The sequence below is a fragment of the Cucurbita pepo genome, chromosome 6, assembly GCF_057944985.1.
Source record: "Cucurbita pepo subsp. pepo isolate OVF chromosome 6, ASM5794498v1, whole genome shotgun sequence".
NCBI lineage: Eukaryota > Viridiplantae > Streptophyta > Magnoliopsida > Cucurbitales > Cucurbitaceae > Cucurbita > Cucurbita pepo.
Genome location: NC_141803.1, coordinates 2,595,625 through 2,618,773, shown reverse-complemented (window position 1 = coordinate 2,618,773; position 23,149 = coordinate 2,595,625). Strand labels below are relative to the sequence as shown.

Genomic DNA, 23,149 nt, shown 5'->3' with positions numbered 1-23,149 from the left:
TGTACTGTCTATTCATTTACCATTCCTGGATGCTTCTAGTTCTTCGTTTACGCAGGTGGGTAATTTTTACATTGGTTGGGTAACTTTTTGTTTTTTTTTTGTTCCTACCTTCGCTCCATTGTCTATTCATTTCCCATTCCTTCAGTTCCTGTTTTACGCAGGTGGGTTATTTTTACATCAGTTGGGTAATTTATTATTTCTATTTTCACTGCACTGTCTATTCATTTCCTTTTCCTTCAAGTTCTTCTTTTATTGTGGGTGGGTAATTTTTACATTGGTTGGGTAATTTTTACATTGGTTGGGTAATTTTTGGTTTCTATCTTCACTCACTCTATTGTCTATTCATTTTCTATTCAGGGAGAGAGATGAGAGCTTCAACGATTTGACCTCAATCACAAAAAGATGAAAAATGAGAGAAAGAGATACCGAACTTTGTCGATGCTTGAAACTAATACGCGTATCCAAGCTCACTGCTCATATATTGTCTGTTTTAGTCCATTACGTATCGCCGTTAGTTTCACGGTTTTAAAACACACATGTTAGGGAGAGGTTTCCACACCCTTCTTCATTTCCTTCTTCAACCGAAATGAGATCTTCCACCCGTTTTGGGAGCCCAGTGTCCTCGCTGGCCATCCCTCTCCAACCGATATGGAATCTCACAATCCACCCTCTTTGGGACACCAACATCCTCGCTGTCATACTGCGTGTCTGACTCTTATATCATTTATAACGGCTCAAATCCACCGCTAGCAAATATTGTCCAAACACCTCAGAATATAATCGATATAAATCATGTGGAACTCCACTCTATATATATATATATCAATTTCAAAATCAGTTACAAACACGACACATTCAATCAGTTACAAACATGACACATTCAATCAGTTACAAACATGACACATTCAAGATAAAAACCTAAAATAAAATGAGAAATCTCTCTACCACTCTGCATGGTTCTTGATACTAACTTGAAGCAGAGATTATCTGTTAAAGCTGGGAATTAAAATCACCTACTTAACAGAGAATGAACTCTTCAAAACTGCTGCCACTGCGGAATTTCTCATAAATTAATAAGTCGGGTGTAAAAAGCAAGCAACCAAAATATGATAGCTTAGATCAGTTCAAGATCTCTACCTTAATAAGGAGGAATGAAACCTTGAAAAGTATTGGTAAAAAAATAAACTATTTTGGGAGGAAGCACTTAGAAGCTAGCAATGAACTGGACTCTCTTGAAATCATGGATACTACCAAACAATGGTAACAAAATATGCATCCCAGAGAGATATGCTCGAGACGGGAACGATTCGCCAACAAAGAAACAGTAATCGTTACCTCGGACCTAATCTTGAAATTTCGTTCAGTTTAGTCACCCCAAAGATGAAACATGTGAAAAAAATCAGAATAGAAATGGACAGACTCACTTATCAGGCTTGACTTGGATTGAATTACCTTGTCTGTTCTTCTACCCAAGTGAATGTCAATGGCTGAGGCCTATTTAGTTGCAGCTGCTGCTGCTGAGGCTGCTGAGGCTGCTGAGGCTGCTGCTGCTTCTGCTATTAAGGCGATTGGTTGACGAGCCTGCTGGCAAGCACCTAGATCGAACAGATGTAGGTTGGTACCATCAAAAATCATATTCACGCCGGGGAGAACTACTTCCTTGCTGTCAGCTTCATCTAATTCGCCTTTGGTCGAATTAGTAGAATGGGCTTCTTCAACTGGCCTTGTGGCAGCCTCGTCTACGGGAGCTAGAGCATAGGATCTGAAAATATAGTTCATAATCTTAGTGCAAGATATGTAAGATTATTGCCTTTACAGATGCTTACAATCATGACAATACCCAAATACTTCTGGTTAGGAACACTGGAGAGCGACAGAAAGGATAAGAACAAAATTTTGCAGAAGACGAAAACTACTCAATCTTTTGGAGAGCCATCAGTAAACAAAGTTATGAAGCCAGAACAAGGAAGGTCAAAGAAGTTGGTGACTTAACGACAAAGGACGCAGTTAACGGAGTTCTAGTAATGTTCTTATTCGCCTCCAAATTTTCTGTTTCAGAAAAATTAGCAGAGACTCTCAACAAGCAGCTTAAAAATCTAGATGAAATCCTGGAGGTGAGATTTCTTAAAAGTTGTTTTTAGGTGAAGAAACGGGATATCATATGCAAGATTAGCAAGCTTAGTAACCTCATGCACCTCGTTCTATCAATTCTGCAACATAAATAAAAGGAAACGCACACAGACCTAAGAATGGTACCATCAAAACTCAAAACTTCAGTACGACCGTGATGCCGATTAGCAAGCTTAAATCTCTGATGTTCCTTCGTAGCTCCTGAAATAGGAGATGAAGGATCCACTAGTGGATTCCACCTTCCACTAGCATAGTTCATAAGTTGTCTGGAAGGTTCTTTAGGTTGTTCCTTCTGATATAAAAGTTTAGCAGCTGGACCCGTTGCTTGGTATTCCGCACAAACATCACGTAATCTCTTTCTCAATCCTTGCATTGCTTCATGATGCTTCTGCAGTAAATCTGATTGAAGCAATTCAGATGAGACCACTCTTTTACAAATATTATCACATAGCTTGGGACTAAAGAGTGGTATCCCGAATTCTACGCTCAACGGTACCCATTCATAGGTCTTGTCATCTGAAGAGAAGTTTTCCGACTCCCTTTCTTTGTGGAGTTTCAACAGCCGAATATAACCAACTGTCCACAGTTCTATCTTGTTCGCTAAAACGATTAACAAGGAGTTCAAGTCGGAAATCTCTTCTTCAGATAAACCCAGATCATTACCTACTTGAGCAATTGAGCCATCAGAATTCTTCAAGGGTAAAGGAACATCAACGGTAATGACTCTCCCAGTTTTATCAAGGTCATATTTACTAAGGGGCTGCACCAATACAGCTGAGTATTTGAGTAATGCGTTTAAGCAATGTAAAAGTACATTTCCTTTTACAAGATTTCCCTCAAATTTTCCTCCCAGGCCACCAATATTTGAACCATCCCAAGACCATATTAGGGCTTTCTCACAGCCAGCCAATGGTACAGGAAGCATGCGCAAACATTGCCCTTTCATTAGTATAACTGATAGTGGCCCACTGGCTACAGTTGAATATAAAACCAATTTCATCCAAGGTGTCATAGATGAATAAGATGGAGGACCAAAATGGACAGGACCTGTTGGTCCAGGAAGAATTGATGAAGGAGGAAGAGGAATCATAGAGACAACAACACCATAGTCGCGAAGAAACAACCGATTTAATGTTGAAGGAGCAAGAGAAGCCAAGCTTTCACAGCGAAGAATATCAACTTGGTATTTCTTTATTCTCTTGAATGACTCTCCTCCAATATCTAGCTCATCAATCTGCATTGATTTGTTATCAATTTGGAGATGAGGAACTGGATCGGATGCTGGACTAGAGGAAGTCCCACCATCTAAAGAGGTAGCAGAATTCATGTCATCACTAGCGCCGCTTTTAAGAGATTCAGATGTGGAAGAACCCTCAAGGAGCACTGCAGAACTGCAAGAATCATCAACACATTTCTGACCTTCATCCATAGTCAAGGATTCTAATTTTTCAATTGAAGCAGTGTGTGTTATCAAAGATGAAGATTCATTGTTGTCAGAAACTTCAGCATCTTGTTTATCATAGATTCCCTCCTCTCCTTTCCTATTAATGGCAACTCCACCTACCAATAAACATTCCAAAATACAACGTAGGCTAAATGCATGGTTTGCAAATTCCTGCAATTCACCCTCAAATTTTGCTCCTTCTAAGGTAGTAAGATCTTTGCAAAGATCTGCGATGCAAGCATGGCCTAGTTTTCCAGCTTCATACAAGGTTACAGCATGGGATTTCAGTCCTGATAAAACAACTAAAAGTAAGAATAAGGGATCCAAATGCATAAGCTTACATTTTCTCATAATAAATACATAACAATATATTACAAAGTAAGGCACAAAGATAACATACAGGCACAATATTTATCCATATACAAGGACAGCACTAGCTAAGGCACCTACGGGAAAGTGGGGCAGGCATAGAAGAAGATGGGAGGCAAGTTGTACATCTTGTTTGATTAACTTTCTCAAAATGCCAAATATCTACATCGCCACCTAACTTTCTATGCCAAGTTTTTGAAAAATATTCAATTGAATCTGCTAAGAAAGCTAGTAAATAAATCCATCCAGTAAATTAAGACTCAGAACTAGAGATTTGAAAAAAAAAAAAAAAAAAAAGTTGATTTCCTCCCTCCCTCATGATAGTCCACCTTGATGTTAGGAACTGAGGGATTGAACAAATTAAAAACTGAAACAATCATAAATAAAGAGAACTGAATCAGCTATAGTGACATAACCAGAAGAAAACTTTAGTTTTGGTGGTTACAGAGCCACCATTGGGAGCATTTGCAATTACATGAACTAACGTGGTTTCAATTTGGATCTGGAATCACCAAAATACTTCCTTTCAAAGCATTTTAATAGACAAGCTGTCAACACAAACAGAGACCATCAAGTCACCCATAAATGTAGCCCATCCAATTGAAATAATTAACTTTATAATCCTCAGGAATTCGATAATGAAGTATCTAAGATAAAGAATCAGTTGCCCTAGCCAGGTTTTCATTTCTCTTTGTAGGATATTTAGTTCTACATTTCTTGGTTGTTTCTTTTCATTCGATAAATTTTGTTTCATTAGTTTGATCCTAAAGTAGATGAGGAAAAAGAAACTAGACTTTGTACAATTAAAAATAAAAAATATTATTATTATTATGATGATGATGATGATGATACTGTTATTATAAATAATAAATTAATTATTTTAAAAAAAACCACTAAAAAGCTACAAGACAAACCTGAAGCTAAAAGACAGACCTGGTGAAACTGATCCCATCATGAGATATGATGTTATATTAGCATCTACAACAAAAGCAACACGATGAGCAGAATCTGGTTCCAAACTGTCTGTCCCAGAATACCCTTGTTGAGAACCATCACCATCAGAAAACATGTTTGATGAACCTGAAGCAGCTAGAGAAGCATCTTCATCAGCGAAAATTGCTCGTGGAGAGTTAGGTATGCTAGTATCTTGAAGAACGGATGCTGGATCAATTACTTTTACTGCCCAACCCAACCTACACGCAAAAGATGCAGCAGCCTGTAGCTGCAATAACTCAGCCTGTAATGTCGTCGCCAGTTCAGCCACAGTTGCATTTTCACTTGAAACAACAAAAACTGCATACAATAACCTGAATGATAGACTTTTCTTCATAAGGCCCAGTCAGAGAAATAATACTAAAAAGAAAAGAAACAAGCTGCACTAGATAATTGCCTTACTCCTCAATTGGGTCTTCATAGGACTGTTCTCGGTTGGAAACAAACCCTTCAAGCCTTGAAACTGAATTAATAAAAGTATTAGTATCTCCAATTCATCGCCTCTTACATAGGACAGGAGTCGTTCCAACCAATAAGGCCAAACATTTACCCTTATTATTAGATGTAACATTTTCTAGTACACAGCAACAATTTAGATTAACAAAATTCTACAAGCCAAGTTTAAGACCACAAAACTGTTTATGTCAAACTAGACACTTGACACGTATATAAGATGAAATCACAATACCGAAAGAAAAATATTGTAAAGAAGCTCAAACAAACAGTAGTAGCCAAAGAATGATACGGCATTAACATATGGTTGTATCAGATAAACCAGCAAACAGAAGATTTGACTTCTAAATGAAAATGAGATACACAGTCCATACATTAATAGGACGGTTTTCAGGTGTCAGACCAGAAAATTGAATAACAGGAAGAATACCAAAATAAAGAAACTCATTTGCCATCTAACCCAAAAGAAAAAAATATAGTCAAAATTTGATTGCTTACCCTTAAAACGGTCATCTGGATAAACAGGAACATCAAAGTAGATCAATCCCCTTCTGTAGAGACCTTTTACAATGTCTGGGTCAAAGAGAATGAATGAATTAGCCTCCTCCTTACAAACTTTGTCAATTGTTGCCATCTCTTCTTCTGAGAGTTTCTACATTTTTAAAAAAGTAGCAAAAAAAAAAAAATCAAATCAAATCAAATGATAGAAAATAGACACGCTAATCATTTATGCTTTTTTTTTTTTTTTTTTTTTTTTTTTTTTTTTTTTTTTGATGTTTGTTGCCACTATGATTCTTTCCAAATTTACCTTAAATTCTTCCAATGTGAAGTTTACAAGACAAACTCCCCACCATGGTTCGATAACAAAATCCACAGGTTGATTCGGTAAAAGTTCTCTTGCAATTGACTTGTTTAACTTCCACATAATTTTCTGATATTCAAAGGAGGAAAAGAAATATTAGCATAAACAACCTCAATGTAGAAACATGATTTTAAAAAAAGCACCACAGGTGATGTGAACACAACCCAATATTTGCAGGTGGAAAAATGACAATACCGGTGTAAATGTACACAATAAATTAATTGAAAATTCATGGCTTTCTGCCCACAAAGGTTCATCTGTAGTGAACATGTATATAAATATACATACTTCTTTTGCGCTTTCCATATTGAGGAAAACTTCAATAAGTTTTTGGGGTTCAGTGAGGTCTCTAGTTGTGGTGCATTTACAATATGTTTGCAAAAGATGTGCTACTAGGTAATGTCAACTGCATGAAAAAGAACACGATGAAGCATTCATCATCATATGAAAATCCTTTGGAGTAGTTCTTTGAAGCATCTTGAAATAAAGGAATAGTGGGATATCTTGAAATTAGGAAAATTGTTCAAAGTCAAGCCCGAGGGGTAAATTGATCATTTTTACCATCCCTAATCCGTTTGCTAAAAATGAAGAAAAAGAAAAAAAGAGAATGTAAAGAGAGAAAAAAATGAGGGTTTAAAGATTCTTGCAAGAGAGTTAGAGAGAGAAAGTTGAAATATGCTCCAAACATCCATTTAGAGTTAGAATTTCGCCGGTGTTTCTTCACAGAATTGCTCAGTGGCCTCGGGAGAACTATTATGGGCTTTTGAACCACTCAATTCCGACAAGAATCGAGAAAGAAAGGAAGGTATGATTTTTGGGTTCTTGATTCTGGTTTTTCTTCGAAGTCAAGAGTTTTCTTGGGATTAAGTTCCAAATTTTTAGTATGTTGATATTGATTCATACCATAAAGTTGAATTCCAATGAACATCAAGAAGCTGGTTTTTCTTTTTTTAATTTTTAGTTTTTTGTGATATTTGAACTCGATTATTTCTTGTTATGATTGACAAAAAATTATGAGAAATTACCTTAGTAAAGAAGGATTAAAAGTCGACAATTGTCATGAAGAAACTAAGTTAATTTGAGTTGTGTAGAGAAAGTTATGAACATTCAAAGAAAATAAAAAAGAATCGAAAACTGGTTTGGAAATCTAGAAATTTTGACGAAGGAGTCAAATGCGTAGGTGACAGCACATGAGAGAGATTTCAGAAAGTTTTGAGCTTCTAACCCGCAAAAAAGCTAGTTAGGGAAGGCATGCGTCATGGGTAAGTAACCACATGGACTTTAGGCAAGTAATACTTGTAGGGATCGTTAGGACGTGCTAGCATGCGTGCATTCTTTATCTTAGGTGGCTAGAAAGTACATGTTAAGACTTCGAAAGGGCGTTTTTGGGAACATGTATTGTATGTAATGTTATGGTAAAATACCGTTATGCCTTTAGTTTGAGATTTTCAACAAAATGTTGTGTTATGTACTATGCTAAGCTAGAAAGAGAATGTGTATGACTAAAATACGAGTTGGGCAATATAGATGAGTACGTTATGCATGATGTATGAAATTACCAAAATACCCCTATGATGAGATTTGTGATGAATGTTGTTATATATGCTTTCTCCTGTGTCAAAAAGGAGGATGGGCTTTTGTGATTTGTGCTCCAGGTGATTGATAGATGTTATCTCCTCGTTGAGCTTGTTTGCTTGTATGTGTGCATGATATAGTATATGTTAGCTCTAGGTGTTTGATTGTGTATTCTCCCTGTATAGAGCGTGATTATCCACACAGAGCTAGGGTGTTAGAGTCAGGTTAGTTAGACGATGACCTAGGTCAGGATGGCTCCAATAGACTGAGCACCTTAGGATCGTGAGTGACAGTCAAAAGGTCCAAACCCTAGTGCTCTAAGACTAAGAAAGACTCTAGGAGTCAGAACAAACAGCTTGGAGTCGGAAGTCCATGTTAAGCCACCTAGCCGCCCTAGGAATCCAATAGACCTCCTCGGTTCCCAGATATGTCTAAGGTGAAGTTTGAATTGTGGATTACGTGCTTAGGTGATCGATAGGAATATCTCCCTCGTAAAGCATGCATGAAAGAGCTTAGTTAAGACTAGGACACTACAGCTAGTGTGGTATACATATTGACCCAGTTCAGTACGTTTCCAGTAGACCTTGCACCCCAGGATCGTGAGTGATCAGAGGTTTAGACCTGTGTGCACCCAGAGATTGGTTTGGCCCGAGAAGCTAACCCCAAACGTCCTGGAAACAAGAGACAAAATTTAAACTGCCTAGAAGCCCCTAAGAACCTCGTAGGCCTCCACGATTACCAAGAATGACCAAGGTAGCTCATCAAGCTATAGCAGTGTGAACAGTGTCACTAGTCTGTCCACTACTCTTTCTGCTCCGGTATTGTACCGTCCAGACTCTACTCTGGTTCCTGTACTGTGGAGCTAGGCGTTGCCGGATAGGGTAACGCGACATGTGCCCAAACCTAGTGGAAATGGCCATGGGTCTCATGAACAGAACCCTTGTGCTGTAAACCCGTCCCTAAGCAGGGTAGCAGGGGACCACGTAGGTTGACCTAATAGTTGACCAACACACTGATCTTTCATTGCATAAGCAAGGCAAGCCACCTAAGTCGTAAAAAAGAAAGATTGGAAAACTAGTATGGACCCCTAGGGGTATGCTTCAGTTCAAAGACCCGCTCAGAACATGGGGTACCTAGTTGCTTAGATACCATTGGAACCTCGGCCCGAACTTCCTAGAGCCCAAAGTAAATCCCATGGATACTTACAAGATTAAGGATGTGATGAGAATCTACAAGTAGGTTGCTTGCTAAGTATATTTATATACTCATCCTTTTCCTTTCTTTTTCAGGTGTTCGCAGGCTATCGGTCGAGGTGGATGAGTGTTCGAGAGTTGTGCGGTCATAGAGGGGGTCGTTCTAGAGTGTTAGTCCATTTTTACATTTTTGAGTCTTTTGTATTTACTTTTATCACTCTATTCTCTGTCTGTAATATCGCCTTATAACTTTAATTTTGGTATTGTTGACTTTTTTTCTTCTTATTTAAATTTATTGGATTTTTATCTTTAGTTTTATTTTATTTTACTTTTATTTTTATTTGATTTTGCCTTCATCTTTTTAGTCACCGTCCAAGATTCGAAGCCTCGAAAATCAGGTCGTGACAGATGATATCTTGTGATGCCTTACCATTGATAACAGAAATTCAGTTTCTTATCAGTAAAGAAATAAACCCCCTCCTTCACTGTTTTCCACTAGAAGTTCCTCATTAGACTGGTCTGATCGATATTTGAAGATATATAGGCTAACAGCATAACAGGTTAGTTACTATGAGTCTATAATTATAAGCTATTTTGTAACCAAGCCAACTAACAGTAAGCCAATAATTGTTAGCACGACTTATCTATTGATTGCAACATGTAAAAAGTCTATTAAACACAGACAACAAGTATTTAAGCACACTTCAATAAGAAGACTGTTAGAAAATAGTGAGTACATGTGCCTTAAACAAGCGTAATGAATTTACAAACTTGGTCACAATTAGATCAACCATAAATAACATACAAACATAACTCCAGTACCTTGGATCTACACTTATTCATGATATCAATGAATTCATTCCTGCCAATTCCTGTCAACCGCAACGCATCGGCCGCACTGAAATTTGGGATGCTATCATAAGGATTCTCTGCAAGTAAATAAAAGCACACGGAAATTGTCAAGTAACAGTAGTTATCAAAAGCCATCTAATATCGAATGCTGAAGAAGGGATGAAGTAGACAATAGTATGTGTTCCTTTAAACATTACAATACCACTGATTTGATCTAAACATTCATTTTATTAAGTCATTGTAATTAACAAAACACACCACTTCCTCGTCTTTCAAGAAAAAGCAAGTCACTAAGGAGTAACCGACTAAATTTAGGACCACCATGTATTGTAGGAAAAGATACTAATTGGAGAAAGAGATTTAGTGAAACACCAGGAACTCAACTTGAGCCAACATCATCAAATTAATGGAAGAAATTCTTAAAACCCATTCCAAATTTTTTTTTCTTAATTTGATACCCAAGTCTCCCACCCCTTATGATCATTAAGTTCAAAGTTGGAACAACCATACAAACCTAAAAAAAAAAAAAATAATAAATAAATAAATCAGTAATTTGTAAACTTGAAAAGATATTAGGAACCTTTTCCTCCATGACCACTTGGTTTAATCTATGCGGTGCAAATTATATTCCATTCAATATGTAAGATGTCGTGCCAATTATTTGTAGATTCCTATTCTACTTGAATTCATAATGTGCATCATTCATACAATTAATGCAAAAAATGGAGAAGGATGTGAAAACAAATATCTGAAGTCAAAATCACTCACGTTAATTCCTAAAAACTTGGTATAGTACACTTAAGTAATTCTTAACTGATGAACTTACACAAGTAAATGCATCGCACAAGTTGGAAGAAGGCTCTTACCATTTTTCATGACCTCAAATAGCATATCGCAGTAATATCTAAAAGGTGATATTCTCATTACGCGGCAAACATACTCCGCAAGGTGATAAGGAAATAGCTGCAAGAAAAACATCATTGTTTTAAACGCTAACGGTAAAAGAAAATTTAAACAAGTTAGTACCATATGTGTGCATGCCAATGTAATTTTCTTGTTCATAAATTCTAACAGAGTCCAGATCCCAAAAAACCTTTTTGTACTCAAAGATCTCTTTCCTGAAACCCTCAACCTTCTTTGGATCCAGAATTAGAGGGCGGCAATTATTTGCGGTCAACACACATGAGATAATATTATAAAAGAATGGACCCCAAAAAGGCTTTTAACTCATTACTACTGGGTTGATTCCAAGGACAATTGCCACTATGCTCGACCCTTTCGTTAGGGCCTCAACAAAGCTAGGTCTTCGTTTTACAGCATATATGGTTTTGTATCAGAATAAGATGTAAAAGCTAGTCTTTCTACAATCCTCACGTGGTAATACTCCAAGTTGATAGAAGTATAAAACATGGACTATCAAGATCAAAACATCACAACCATCTCTGAGAACAAAAGTTTCAGTAGTTGTGCCTTGCAAGACATTTAGGTAGAGATATATACTGCAGTAGAACTTTAACAATAATAAAAGCGACACTAATTCGATAAATAATTGAACTTTTGCTACAACACAGACCGCTAAGTTCCTTCGCAGATACCGCATCATATCTTCATAATATTCACTTTCTCTGCATACTTTGCGAGCAAAACTAGTGTTCCATTGGAGCCTCTTCTTTATACAGTGCTCAATAATCCTGCAAGATAATAACATGCATCATATTTCAGGGGAGCTTGGATTATTAACGCTCTTTCTTTTTTTTTTTTCTTTTTTTGCATTAGAATCCCTCAATTAGCCTGCCAGCTTTTTCAATGGTTAAGTGACAGGGAACAATGACAAAACAGAGTGTTTGCACTAAAATTTTAAGGTGACACTTTGTCTGATTTAGTCATAGGTAAACAACAGCTCGATCATTGCCCTGCAGTTCGAGTAAGAACATTTTGGCTAATGATGCCTCGTTACATGAGTGTGACACAAATCATTTGTGATCTTCAAATATATGTGGGTTAATATCCAAATCAGCTTGCATGCACACACCTTAGCTATTTTCATGGAACAACTGTCTAGACCCTACTACAACTCTACCATATTTGATTGTCAAAAAAACTCGTAAGATATTAAATCCTAAATAGGTGTCTACCATAACTTAAACTTGTTCTCCTATAAGCACTTTGTTACTGGTGCACTTGAACTCTAACCTTTCTAGCAAGGTGTAAAATATCTATATTTCGTAGTATAAGAGTGAAATGTAAAAATCACATGTGAGCAAATTCCTCAATTATCAGACAGACTAGGATAATTTGCACCTGCGGACGCACCTAAATCTACTAAACAATTGCTCTACCAAAAAAGTCCAAATAAAACCTAAAGACAACCAGACAAGTCTATACATGATTTTGCCGAACAGTCATACAAACATAAAATACAATAGTAAGGCAATACAACATGAAATCAAGGTTGCTTGCAGCCGTTTCTAACCTTCTATGCCACTCTTCTTTGGAGGACAAGGTTGCTTGCAGCCGTTTCGGGAGGCTCTCCCAAGCACATTCTTCCTTGATTGCTTTCAATAACAACTGTTCCTCGATTGTTGCTGGAACGTGCTGCATTTTCCAAAAACCACAATTCTACCCCCTGGAACTGAATATTGAGCTGCAAATGCGTATAACTACAAAAAAGAAGGGGAAAAAACATAATTAACCAGAGATATGCCGTCGGGGACTAGCTTGAGGATGCTGATACATTCGGAAACCTTCAGTAAAGAGAAGAACTATCATTTCGTGTTCAAAATTCAACCAAAATGAAACGAAATTGACATAATAAGAAGCATCAAAAGATCAGTCAACTGTAGAAAGCTTCAGGTATAGCAGCTGCTAGATTGAATAAATCAGAAGGTGACGGTACAGAGACTAGTAATTCCAACCTTTGGTCTTCAGTCGGTGTATCGTCCCAACTATTCCGATCGAGCAGGCCGGATTAGTAGATCGTCAATGGCAGTATGAAAGTGCTCTGTAGATCGGATTGAACTCGAGACAGTCGAAAGATTATGGATCTTCGTCTTGCATTAAGTAAATAAGTGGGAGCTTGAAATTGGGATTGAGATTAAAGAGTTGAAGAGTTAGATTCCAATGGCGCTCGACTGCTTGCACCGATACTCCAGAGAGCGCTTGTTCTTCGGATTGTTTTCTCGGATTTTGACATTTTATGACCCGAAATGCGTTCAGACATATTCTATTCTTTCGCGGATAAAATATATTTGGGTCAAACCGCTTTCAATTAAATCATGCCTTAAATTACCATTTTAGCCTTGAGCTCTTTAAGAAAACAAACAAATAATTAAATGACTATTTATATTAATCAAAAAATAAAATACTTTTTTTTTTTGGGGATTTTTTTTTTATTTTACGTTAAAAATATTTAAATGTCAATCTTATGTGCACAGTGTCATAGGCGAATTTTGCGATTATACAACACTCACTCCTAACGACGAGTGAGTCAAGCCAATTTAAATTCGCGTCACCTCCAACAAAACAACGTATGCTCGAGCCTCTAGCCTTGTTTTGAGAATAACGTTTTAGAAAACGGGGCAAAGAGATTTTTGAAATATACTTTAAAAGTAAGATTGAAATAAGGGTTTAAAAGAAATGTTATAGATTATAAGCGATAAAAACAACACAGCGACTTAATTAGTTGCATCCCCTTATAGTACGTTTTGAGACAATTCAAGTCTGACAAAACTATACATAATTTCGTCGAACAGTCATACAAAAAAATAGCAAGGCAATACAACATGAAATAAAATAAAATGTTTGGTGTGGCACGGGCATACGGTCATAGGTAACATGTCTTAGACGAACATAACCGTGACACACACCTGTATTATCTACAAAATACACAACACTCGCTCGGCATTGATTTAATTTGGTGATGTCCGAGATGCATCTAGATCTAAGTGTTTTAATAAATGGTAATAATAATCGATATTTTCTATATTTTTAATTTAAATAATATTAATCATATTTTAAATTTATTTACGGTTTATTTTTAGGTAAAGACATTTAATTTTTTTTTAAGAATATTTTTTAAGAAAAATGTGTATTTACTAATTTAGCTAAATATTTAAACTAAACAATTAAACCAGACAAGTGCGCGCGCACGTTACCGTATTGCCAAGGTGCAACGCGCGAACGGAAACCAAGGAAAAGGAGCCGCCGGCGGCGCCTCAATCCAAGTTAGGGTTTTCCACCCGCCATCTCCATTTATACTAGAGTTCGTAAATCGCCGTCCATCGAAGTTCTATTCCGACACGGTGATCTCCATCTTACATTATTCTCCGTGCAAGAACAGAACGAAACCTGGTACGGTTCCTTTCTTGTTTGCTGACCGCATATTCTTTATCGAGCTGTATATTACGTACGTAAACTAGGTCTTAATTTTATTCGCGTTGCAGTATCAGCCATATTAATAGGCTTGTGATGTGATGGTATTAATAAGCACACATTTTATCCATCTTCAGTCTTATACTCTTACCCGCTCTGTTTTTTCCCCGCAAGCGCATTTTTAACAAAATCATCAAGCTAATCTATGGGCCAGGGCTATTCATGGATTTAACTTTTATGCAACTTTCACTTATTGATGCAGTACTAATCGTGAGCAGCTGCGGGGACTTGGGAAGTTGAAATATTAGTTTAATGGCGCTACGTTTCGAGGTATTATTTCGTTTTGCACGACTTTTGTTTAAGTTTAACTTATTAATTCATGTTCATTTCAATGTTGGTGGCTTAGACTCTTGGGTTACAATGACTTTTCAACTCATTGGTATTCCATCAATTTGGAGTAGTGATTTATTTACTAAGTTCTGGGTTCGTGTCCGTTTAATTAACGTTTCTCATAGAAAATAATTATGCCATGCCAAAATGTTTCACCCTTAGCTCGTAATTTCCTAATTAAGAGAAGGTCTAACTGGGTGTATTTTTAGGACTTTAATTTGTTTTTTTTTTCTCATTAAATCGGACACAGAGTGATGAAATTATTAATTATCTTTCATTTAGACACTTTTGTGATTGCATAAGACTACTTTCGCTAGTGTTCTTTTTTATGTATTAGATGTTTGTTTGATAATGTTTGAGCGTTTTGCCTTTTGTTGTTGAACATGGGCGTCTTTTTTCTGTGGATTAATTTGCAATTAAATTATTTTTGTAGCTTGCTTCGAGCTTTCTTTGGTTGAAATTAGAATGTGCCATTAGTAAATTGTCGAAAATTTACTGTTTGATTTTTGACGATTTCTAGTTCTGTTTTGAAAGGAGAATTAAATATCTAAGTTGAACATGGCAAAATTTAATATTTTAATAAATTAACTTACTATTCAAATAAGTTTTGTATTCTTATTCATTTGCAAAGAACAATTGAATTTGATGTGCCTTTGGTATTTAAAAAAAAAAGAACAAGAAATGAAACTTTTTTCATTGATGATATGAAAAAAAAACTAATGCTCAAAGATACAAACTCTACAAGAGAGCGAAAAAAAGAAATGGTCAATTTCGAAAGAAATTCATCCTTTGTCTCCTCACGTTAAAGATTTAATAAATTTTCATTCAACCATTTCTTTTAGAGAGAGATGTTATATATTCAATCGTTTTTACTGGTATTAGTAAATGAAGCGTCTGAAAGAAGAGTTGTGTCTCGGCCATACAAATCTAACAATATGTTATATGATCTAATATTTTGCTACTCATGTGTTTTGCTTCTGATCACGTAGTTGTTTATTGGGGGCTAATGTTTAGAAATAATACACACGCATTTATCTTTCTTATTAAAGAGCTAGGTCAGCAAAATATGGGTCCATGGTTGAATAATACTTGACAGATGATTCTGTGCTATTAAAAGGTCCTTTTTTTTTTTTTTGCCCCTCACGTTTGTTCCTTTAGATCATGGGAAGATTTAATCGTGCACGTGCGGCACAACTCACTCTCCCCCACTTTACCTGCCAAACACCCCTGTTTATGCCAGTGGGAACACAAGGTATAATTTCCGATGGCAATCCAATTTCTCATATGCATTCCTTGCGGAAAACATATCACTTATAATCTCTACCATTTGTTCAATTGCACGCAGCTGGGTTTGAAATTAAGTTTATCTGGTTACAGGGACAATTAAAGGGTTGACAACTCAGCAGCTTGAAGAGATTGGTTGCCAAATTATACTTGGAAATACATATCATTTAGCACTTCGTCCTACTTCCGAGCTTATTGATGAACTGGGAGGTCTCCATAAGTTTATGAACTGGCCCAGAGCAATGCTTACTGATTCTGGCGGGTTTCAAATGGTTGTTTATCTACGTTTGATTCATCTTTACCATTTTTATTTTTATATCTTCTTACATTTACAACTCCTTTTCATTCTTGCTTCCTTATGGAAGTTTGGAAGGATTTTTTCATTTTTCTCAAGGAAATGTTGATTTTCATAAATAAAATAAAATAAATTAAATTTAAAAAAAAAAAAAAAAAAAGGAAAGGAAAAAAGAAAAAAGAAAAAAAAGTTTGGAAGGATTGAAAATTTTTGTCCTTTCAAACTTAATTCACCTAATATGTTACTTGGACATTATTGTATTAGTATAATCACTGATATTACGTGCTGATGAATCCTTAACTTATATTACACCAGGCGAGGGTAATTAGATAAAATTATTAATAGGATAGGACATTGGGTCGATAGTTTATTGTAGATGAATATTATCTGCACAGGAAAAACTCACGGTCTAATAGTCTTAAGTCTTTAGATATGTATTTGTTAACATCATAGTTGAGTTAAGGAGGCAACTTGCTGCCGGAGACAATGTTTCCTTGAGATGCTCGACACTTCACCTCAGAGTTTGTCGCTGACGTTGAAATAATTCAACCAAAGGAGTTGGCTGTCTCAAAACCAGCGCTCTAACTGAAATAATGAACTTTTAAGCTCTTGAAGTACAGGATCTGGTATGGGATTAGTATGGCTAGATTCATCAGAATATGCATTTATAAAATACCAACCCAAATTCCATTTACTCTACTATTCTTTTTAACTTTCCTACTGTCGTTATAATTTCTTTATACCATTTTTATTAGCTTTCTTGATAGTATTTTCTTAACGAAGGTTATATTCTATTCAATGTTCACTAGGTTTCATTGTTGCATTTAGCTGATATCACTGAAAAAGGTGTAACATTTCAGGTACTTTCTCAATGTTTTATTATCATTATTGTTATTATTCTCTGAGCAAGAAATAAACATTCTCAGTGTTAACTTAAAGTTGTTAATGTTATTTATGCATAGGACAGCTTTTAGCTGACAAGTGTATTTAGCATTATCTTTTGGCTAATAATTTTGTTGATTTATTGAAGAGTGCTCTAATTCTCTAGTCCTTTTAGAAAGAGAAAAAAAACTAATGCAAGTTTTCTTTCTTCAGTCTCCAGTTGATGGGAAGCCAATGCTTTTGACTCCTGAGGAATCAATTCAAATTCAAGTAGGTTAAGATATGGTTGTTTGATACTTGGTGACATTATTCGTATACTTTTGGTTTCTTATAAAAACAAATGTAGTCTTATTCTTTTTACATAAGTAACCTAAAAAAGGGTATTTCATAGTAATGGACAGTCATTTGCCCCATGGTTGACAACACGTCCACTCCATTAGATACTGCTTGCTCAAATGAAAATAATTAAATCAAATATGGTTGACAACACGTCCACTCCATTAGTGCTCATCTCTTTCTCTCCTGGCTCTTGAATTGTTAGAATGTTAAGATGTTATTACTATGAAGATCTTTATTTTTCTTGACGAGGCACATAAATTTTATGAGCATGACATTCACTTGTGTACAGTTGAATATTGCTCGCACCACATCAAGACCTGGCATGAATTTTTCATAAGCTAGAATGCTCTAAATGCACTATTCTATTTTTCCTTGTGTGACTTCATTTTTATTTCCCTCAATTTTGCACAGAACAGAATTGGAGCAGATATTATTATGGCTCTTGATGATGTAGTAAGAACAACCATTACAGGTCCAAGAATTGAGGAGGCCATGTACCGTACTCTTCGGTGGATTGACAGATGTATAGCAGGTAAAATTTTCCAGTACTTGCATATATAGAGAGAGTGCATTTAAAAAAGAAAAAAAAAAAGGTTGAAGCACTTGCCTGAACATGGACTATAAATATTTATAATTTTTTCAAGCGCTTATATAAATTGTAAGCACAAATATTTCTTTGTGTTGAGTGTTGATTTACTTGACTTGTAGAGTTAACCTACTTTTATATTCTATATGAATGTAATTTGTTAGTTTTTTTATTTTAATGTAGCATTATTCGCGCACATGTTCAAACGTTGCTTTTTCCCTGTCCGTAGATCATCCATCTTTATAATTTGAGACTTATTATTTATTTGTTCACCTGCAACCTTTTATGCTGCACAATTTATGGATGTTCCACAAATAAATTTAGACCAATCATATGAATGGTGTCTTAGTATGTCATTTAAATTCCTTCTACTTCAATAATTAAGAATTGTTTTGCTGCGATACTTTTTATATTCAGCACATAAGAGACCTCATGAGCAGAATTTATTTGGCATTGTGCAAGGTGGATTGGATCCAGTCCTAAGGTATAACTTAATTTAACGTTCTCAGTTAATTGTTCCTCATCGAGTTGTATGATCTTGTCCTTCCCTCCAGTTCCAGAACTTTCGCTTGCATGATCTGATTGTTTATTCTGATGGCAGGGACATATGCGTCAGAGGCTTGGTTGACCGAAATTTGCCAGGGCAAGTTTACACTACTTTAATTGGATGATTTCTTTAATCCTATTTTGGACATTGTTGGATGCATAAAATGCAGTAGCTTATGGGAGGTGTTTACGAACTGTGGGTTTCTAACTTTCTTGATTTCTTTTAGTAGGGAAAAAAAAACTTTCTTTGAAGATAACAAAACGCAAAGGAATAAGTGGAGGAGGCATCTCAAAGGAGAACAAAAACAATACAGCAAAATAACCTCATACGTTAAACAAATAGAAATTTCCTAGGGTTACGATCCGTTAGATTCTATTTTCAAGCAACCTACTTTTATTTTCTTCATCTGCCCCAATCCTAGAGAACACAACATTCTGAAATCTGACTTCAGCATTGCTGTCCTACTTAATTTTGTTTTGAAATAGAGCTTTCAAAACATGTTCTTTCCTTCAGTTTGAACTCAAAACAACAATAAGGAAAGAGACTGAACTAATAGAGAATGACTTATCTTCTGAATTAAAACTACTAGAATCCATCTAATATCTCCATTTTCACCAGATAGATAGAGCAAGAGAGAGAATGCACCACCCATCTTCCCAGAGTCGAAAAATCCCTTGTGCAATTTGATACAATAGTTAGCCTATGGGAATATGATTCTCCTTTCATTTTGCTTCGCTTATTTACTTTCTGAGGAAACCTTTACCGTTTCATTCATCTGCAAACAAAAGTGTCTTTATGGTGTTGTGTGCTTCAATAGTTGAGTTTCTGAAACTGCCGTTTCATTCAACAGGTATGCAATTGGCGGTCTGGCAGGTGGTGAAGATAAAGATTCATTTTGGCGTGTTGTTGCTCAATGTACTGCTTCACTGCCCGAGGACAAACCTAGATATGTTATGGTAATAATTTTTATAATTCTATAATTCTTCATGCTATCATTTTGTTTTCTTCTTTCTATTGTTGATTTTTATAATCTTGTCAGGGTGTCGGTTATCCATTGGACATTGTAGTATGTAGTGCGTTAGGTGCCGACATGTATGACTGTGTTTATCCAACCCGTACTGCTCGTTTTGGCACAGCGCTCATACCTGAGGTGAAAACATTCTGAGCTTTTGGATCAATTTGTATGTGCATTTGCATTTTTGCTACAAAGTCATTGTAACCAGATACAAAAAATTTATGTGTGTGTGTGTGTGTATTAATTAAAAAATAAGTGATTGGAACTAGATCTCATGTATTTGTACCAAAATCAATGATTTACTTGAGAGAAATCTGTCTAGTGGCATGGCACATACCATAACCATTATCAAAAAACGGTTCAGCAATGAATTTTTCTTCGTGCGATGCACACTAGTATCTCCTTCAGTACTATAAATTATCGAACTATTATCATATTGAAGAAGGGCTGCATCTCTAAGTCTGGTTTGCATGTTCTTTAGGTATAATTTTGTGCATGATTGTGTGTATTACGCAATTATCCTTGTCTTCAACACTATTTATTTGTTGACTTGTGAGGTGCTGGGATTGAGGAAATGAGGGATAATCTTTTTCTACTCTTTCAGTTATAGTCTTGCTTAATTAGTCACCCCTTGGAGCTTAATCCGTTTGTGGTATTCACCGCAGGGAGTTTTAAAACTAAAACACCAAGTGATGGCTGATGATACCCGTCCCATTGATCCTACATGCGATTGCATGGTATACTTCGACAGTTTTGGCTTCTTAGTAATTAGTTCTTTGCATTTTAAGGAGACACATTATGCATCTGCTTCATCATTTACTACCTTAGGTCTGCAGGAACTATACGAGGGCCTACATTCATTGTCTTGTTACAAAATATGCTATGGGTTCTCAGCTACTCTCATATCACAATTTATATTACATGATGAAGGTATGGGACGTTATCTTGCCTAAAATACATTTCCCATCTTGTTTCTTTTATTGAACTAACTGTGGGAAGTGTTAAAAATTCACAGCTTAGCAGAGATCTACATTCTTCAATTGTTCAGGGGCAATTCCCAGAGTAAGTTTTCCATTTTGTACCATCCAAGGGCGAAGTGTAGTTTACCCTCCTATTTATGTTTCCAAGTTTGTAAAATTCAATGCCCAGTTATTATTTATATCTTCACGCATCCACTCATTTTTGCTAGAAAATCTAAAATGAAACAAAGAGAGATTTTATTTCAAGGATCATACCTGTGAAAGTGATTCTATTATTGAACTTTTCCTTTTCTATATTATTTTTAAAAAAATAAACAACAAAAATATCCATCTTAATTTTCTTCAAAAAGAAGGAAAAACCACTTCACGAAGATTTTAAAATAAGCCACATAAAAGTTTTATTATACAGGACATGGTTTGTAATTGCTTCTAATAATAGCCTGCTCACTTTTGCAGGTTCGTTCGCAAGTTCTTGCAGAGAATGGTACTGGTTCTTGGAAATAGTCCTCCCTCTCTCTCTCTCTCTCTCTCTCTCTCTCTCTCTCTCTCTCTCTCTCTCTGTCTCTCTCGCGCGCACACACCCGAATTTTATGAAGTGCTTAGCTCATGACTTGCTTCAGTATCTTGAATATTTTAATGATATGACATCAGAAATTTTTGTGAATCGAAAAAGAAAAGGAGAGATAAAAAACAATAGCCGTTCCAATTGACTGGATTCTGTGTGTTTTCTGTTCAATTTGTTGCGCACTATAGCCGTTATTTTGTCTAATTTATAGCTTCTTTGCTGTTTTGTAGTTTCCTCAGGGTGACGTGCCGCAATGGGTCTGCAATGCTATGGAGGTTGCCGGTATCGACATCTCTTCCTGTTGTGCTCCTTTCACTACAAGAAATACTGTCTTTAGCGACGAAATTTCGTCGCTAAAGCCACAGAATAGTTGCGAAAATCCTTCAGCGACGTAAACAAAAACGTCGCTGAAGCCATTTCAATGAATATTTTTTGCAACATTCTTGGAGAAAACATTGCAAGGTTGCCACAAATCTAGATATCCGTTGCAAGAATGTTTACGACAAGTTGTCGTCATTGCTGACATTTTTGCGACTACAACTTATTTTTGTTGCAACTTTCTTGCAATGAAAGATGTTTCCGTAGCAGTTTCGTCTCTAGGCCAACATTTCTTCTAGTGTTTGTCTTCATCCTTGGATTAAAACCAAACCATCAAATAGGAAACTGGTTAGTTAGGCTTTATCAGGGTATCGGTAATAGAATCAATATTTTTGTACGGGTTAATGCAGCATAAATTTTGTAGGCCATGTATGCTGCTTCATTAGTTAATACCGCATATTGATGCCTTAAATTTTTGTTTCATACTCGAATTATTGTAGACTTCTGCCATACAGTGGCCATTATCATTATTAATCCGCATTTATTTAATTCAACTTGTCTTAATCCTTCATATTTTCTTATTTAATTCATACAAGTAGGAGTTTCTGTCAATCGCTTTCTACCAATAATCCTTGTTTTGTAATTTATCTTTGATGGGATATGGTGATGGACTAGGGAGTGCCTGATTTCGCCTATATGATGTCTTATTAGATATAGACGTGTACCTAATATCTTCTCATAGGGGCTTAGATTCCCATTCTATGAGAAATATGTTTGTCCTCCATGAATTTCATCTCATCATGCATGGCTTTTCATTTAGTCGTGGATTTATTATTAGTCACAGAGATTGAGGCTCGTTTGGATGAGCATATGCGCTATACTGTGTCTATCCAATCCCACAACTTTCTGATAAGACCAACCCCTAAACTCACGCGCATCCATATCAATAAGTCTCAAAAAGAAGGATTTTTGAAAAAAAGTCATGTAGCAGTCTAAATCTTTCGCTAGTAGATATTGTCTGTTTTAGCTCGTTACGTATCGTTGTCAGCCTTACAGTTTTGAAACACAACTATTAAGGAGAGTTTTCCACACCTTTATAAAAAATGCTTCATGCTCTCCAACTTATGTGAGATCTCACAATCTACCCCTTTGGGGGCTAGCATCTTCACTAGCTAGCGTTTTCACTAACACACTGATTGGTGTCTGGCTCAGATACCATTTGTAACAGCTTGAGGCTACTGCTGGTAGATATTGTCCGCTTTAGCCCTTTACGTATTTCTACCAGCTTCACGGTTTTAAAACACGTCTACTAAAGAGATGTTTCCACACCCTTATAAGGAATACTTATTTTTCCTCTCCAACGAACGAGGAATCTCAGAAGTTCATTTGTAGAATCCGTGTTGGCTTCTGATATCCCTTTGATGGCACCAGGAGACATAGGTGCCATTTCTTCTCTTGTATGCTATTTTTGCTGTCTGTTTCTTTAAAAGACTTCAGGGATTGGAGAAACATTTTGAAGTTGAAAACAAGCTCGAACTAGAGAGAAAAACGAAGATCGCAGCTGAATTAGAGCTGGAGCCAAAACAAGTGACAATTTGGTTTCAGAATCGCAGAGCCCGTTGGAAAGCAAAGAAATTAGAGAGAGATTATGGAGTTCTTAGAGTGGATTACGATGCTCTTAAGCTGGATTATGATGTTCTTGAGAA

The 23,149-nt window shown here is 36.1% G+C and overlaps 2 protein-coding genes across 2 annotated transcripts; one reads left to right on the top strand and one right to left on the bottom strand.

Moving 5' to 3' along the window:
* Positions 1-990: 990 nt before the first annotated feature.
* LOC111796684 (uncharacterized) lies at positions 991-13,091 on the bottom strand. Its single transcript, XM_023679413.2, has 11 exons — positions 12,787-13,091; positions 12,345-12,531; positions 11,445-11,562; positions 10,738-10,834; positions 9,842-9,948; positions 6,198-6,320; positions 5,888-6,041; positions 5,339-5,399; positions 4,877-5,250; positions 2,244-3,864; positions 991-1,762 (listed from the first exon to the last, which is right to left on the bottom strand). Exons 2-11 carry the CDS (start codon positions 12,470-12,472, stop codon positions 1,495-1,497), a joined length of 3,051 nt encoding a protein of 1,016 aa, XP_023535181.2. The 5' UTR covers positions 12,473-12,531; positions 12,787-13,091; the 3' UTR covers positions 991-1,494.
* A 920-nt stretch (positions 13,092-14,011) lies between these two features.
* LOC111796751 (uncharacterized) lies at positions 14,012-21,992 on the top strand. The gene is made up of 16 exons (XM_023679502.2): positions 14,012-14,221; positions 14,505-14,572; positions 15,791-15,884; positions 16,010-16,188; positions 17,021-17,071; positions 17,307-17,363; positions 17,844-17,964; positions 18,436-18,502; positions 18,620-18,661; positions 19,416-19,521; positions 19,605-19,715; positions 20,246-20,317; positions 20,409-20,510; positions 20,596-20,642; positions 21,017-21,044; positions 21,356-21,992. The coding sequence occupies exons 2-16, from the start codon at positions 14,555-14,557 to the stop codon at positions 21,518-21,520; spliced, it is 1,260 nt and encodes a 419-aa protein (XP_023535270.2). The 5' UTR covers positions 14,012-14,221; positions 14,505-14,554; the 3' UTR covers positions 21,521-21,992.
* The last annotated feature ends 1,157 nt before the right edge of the window (positions 21,993-23,149 follow it).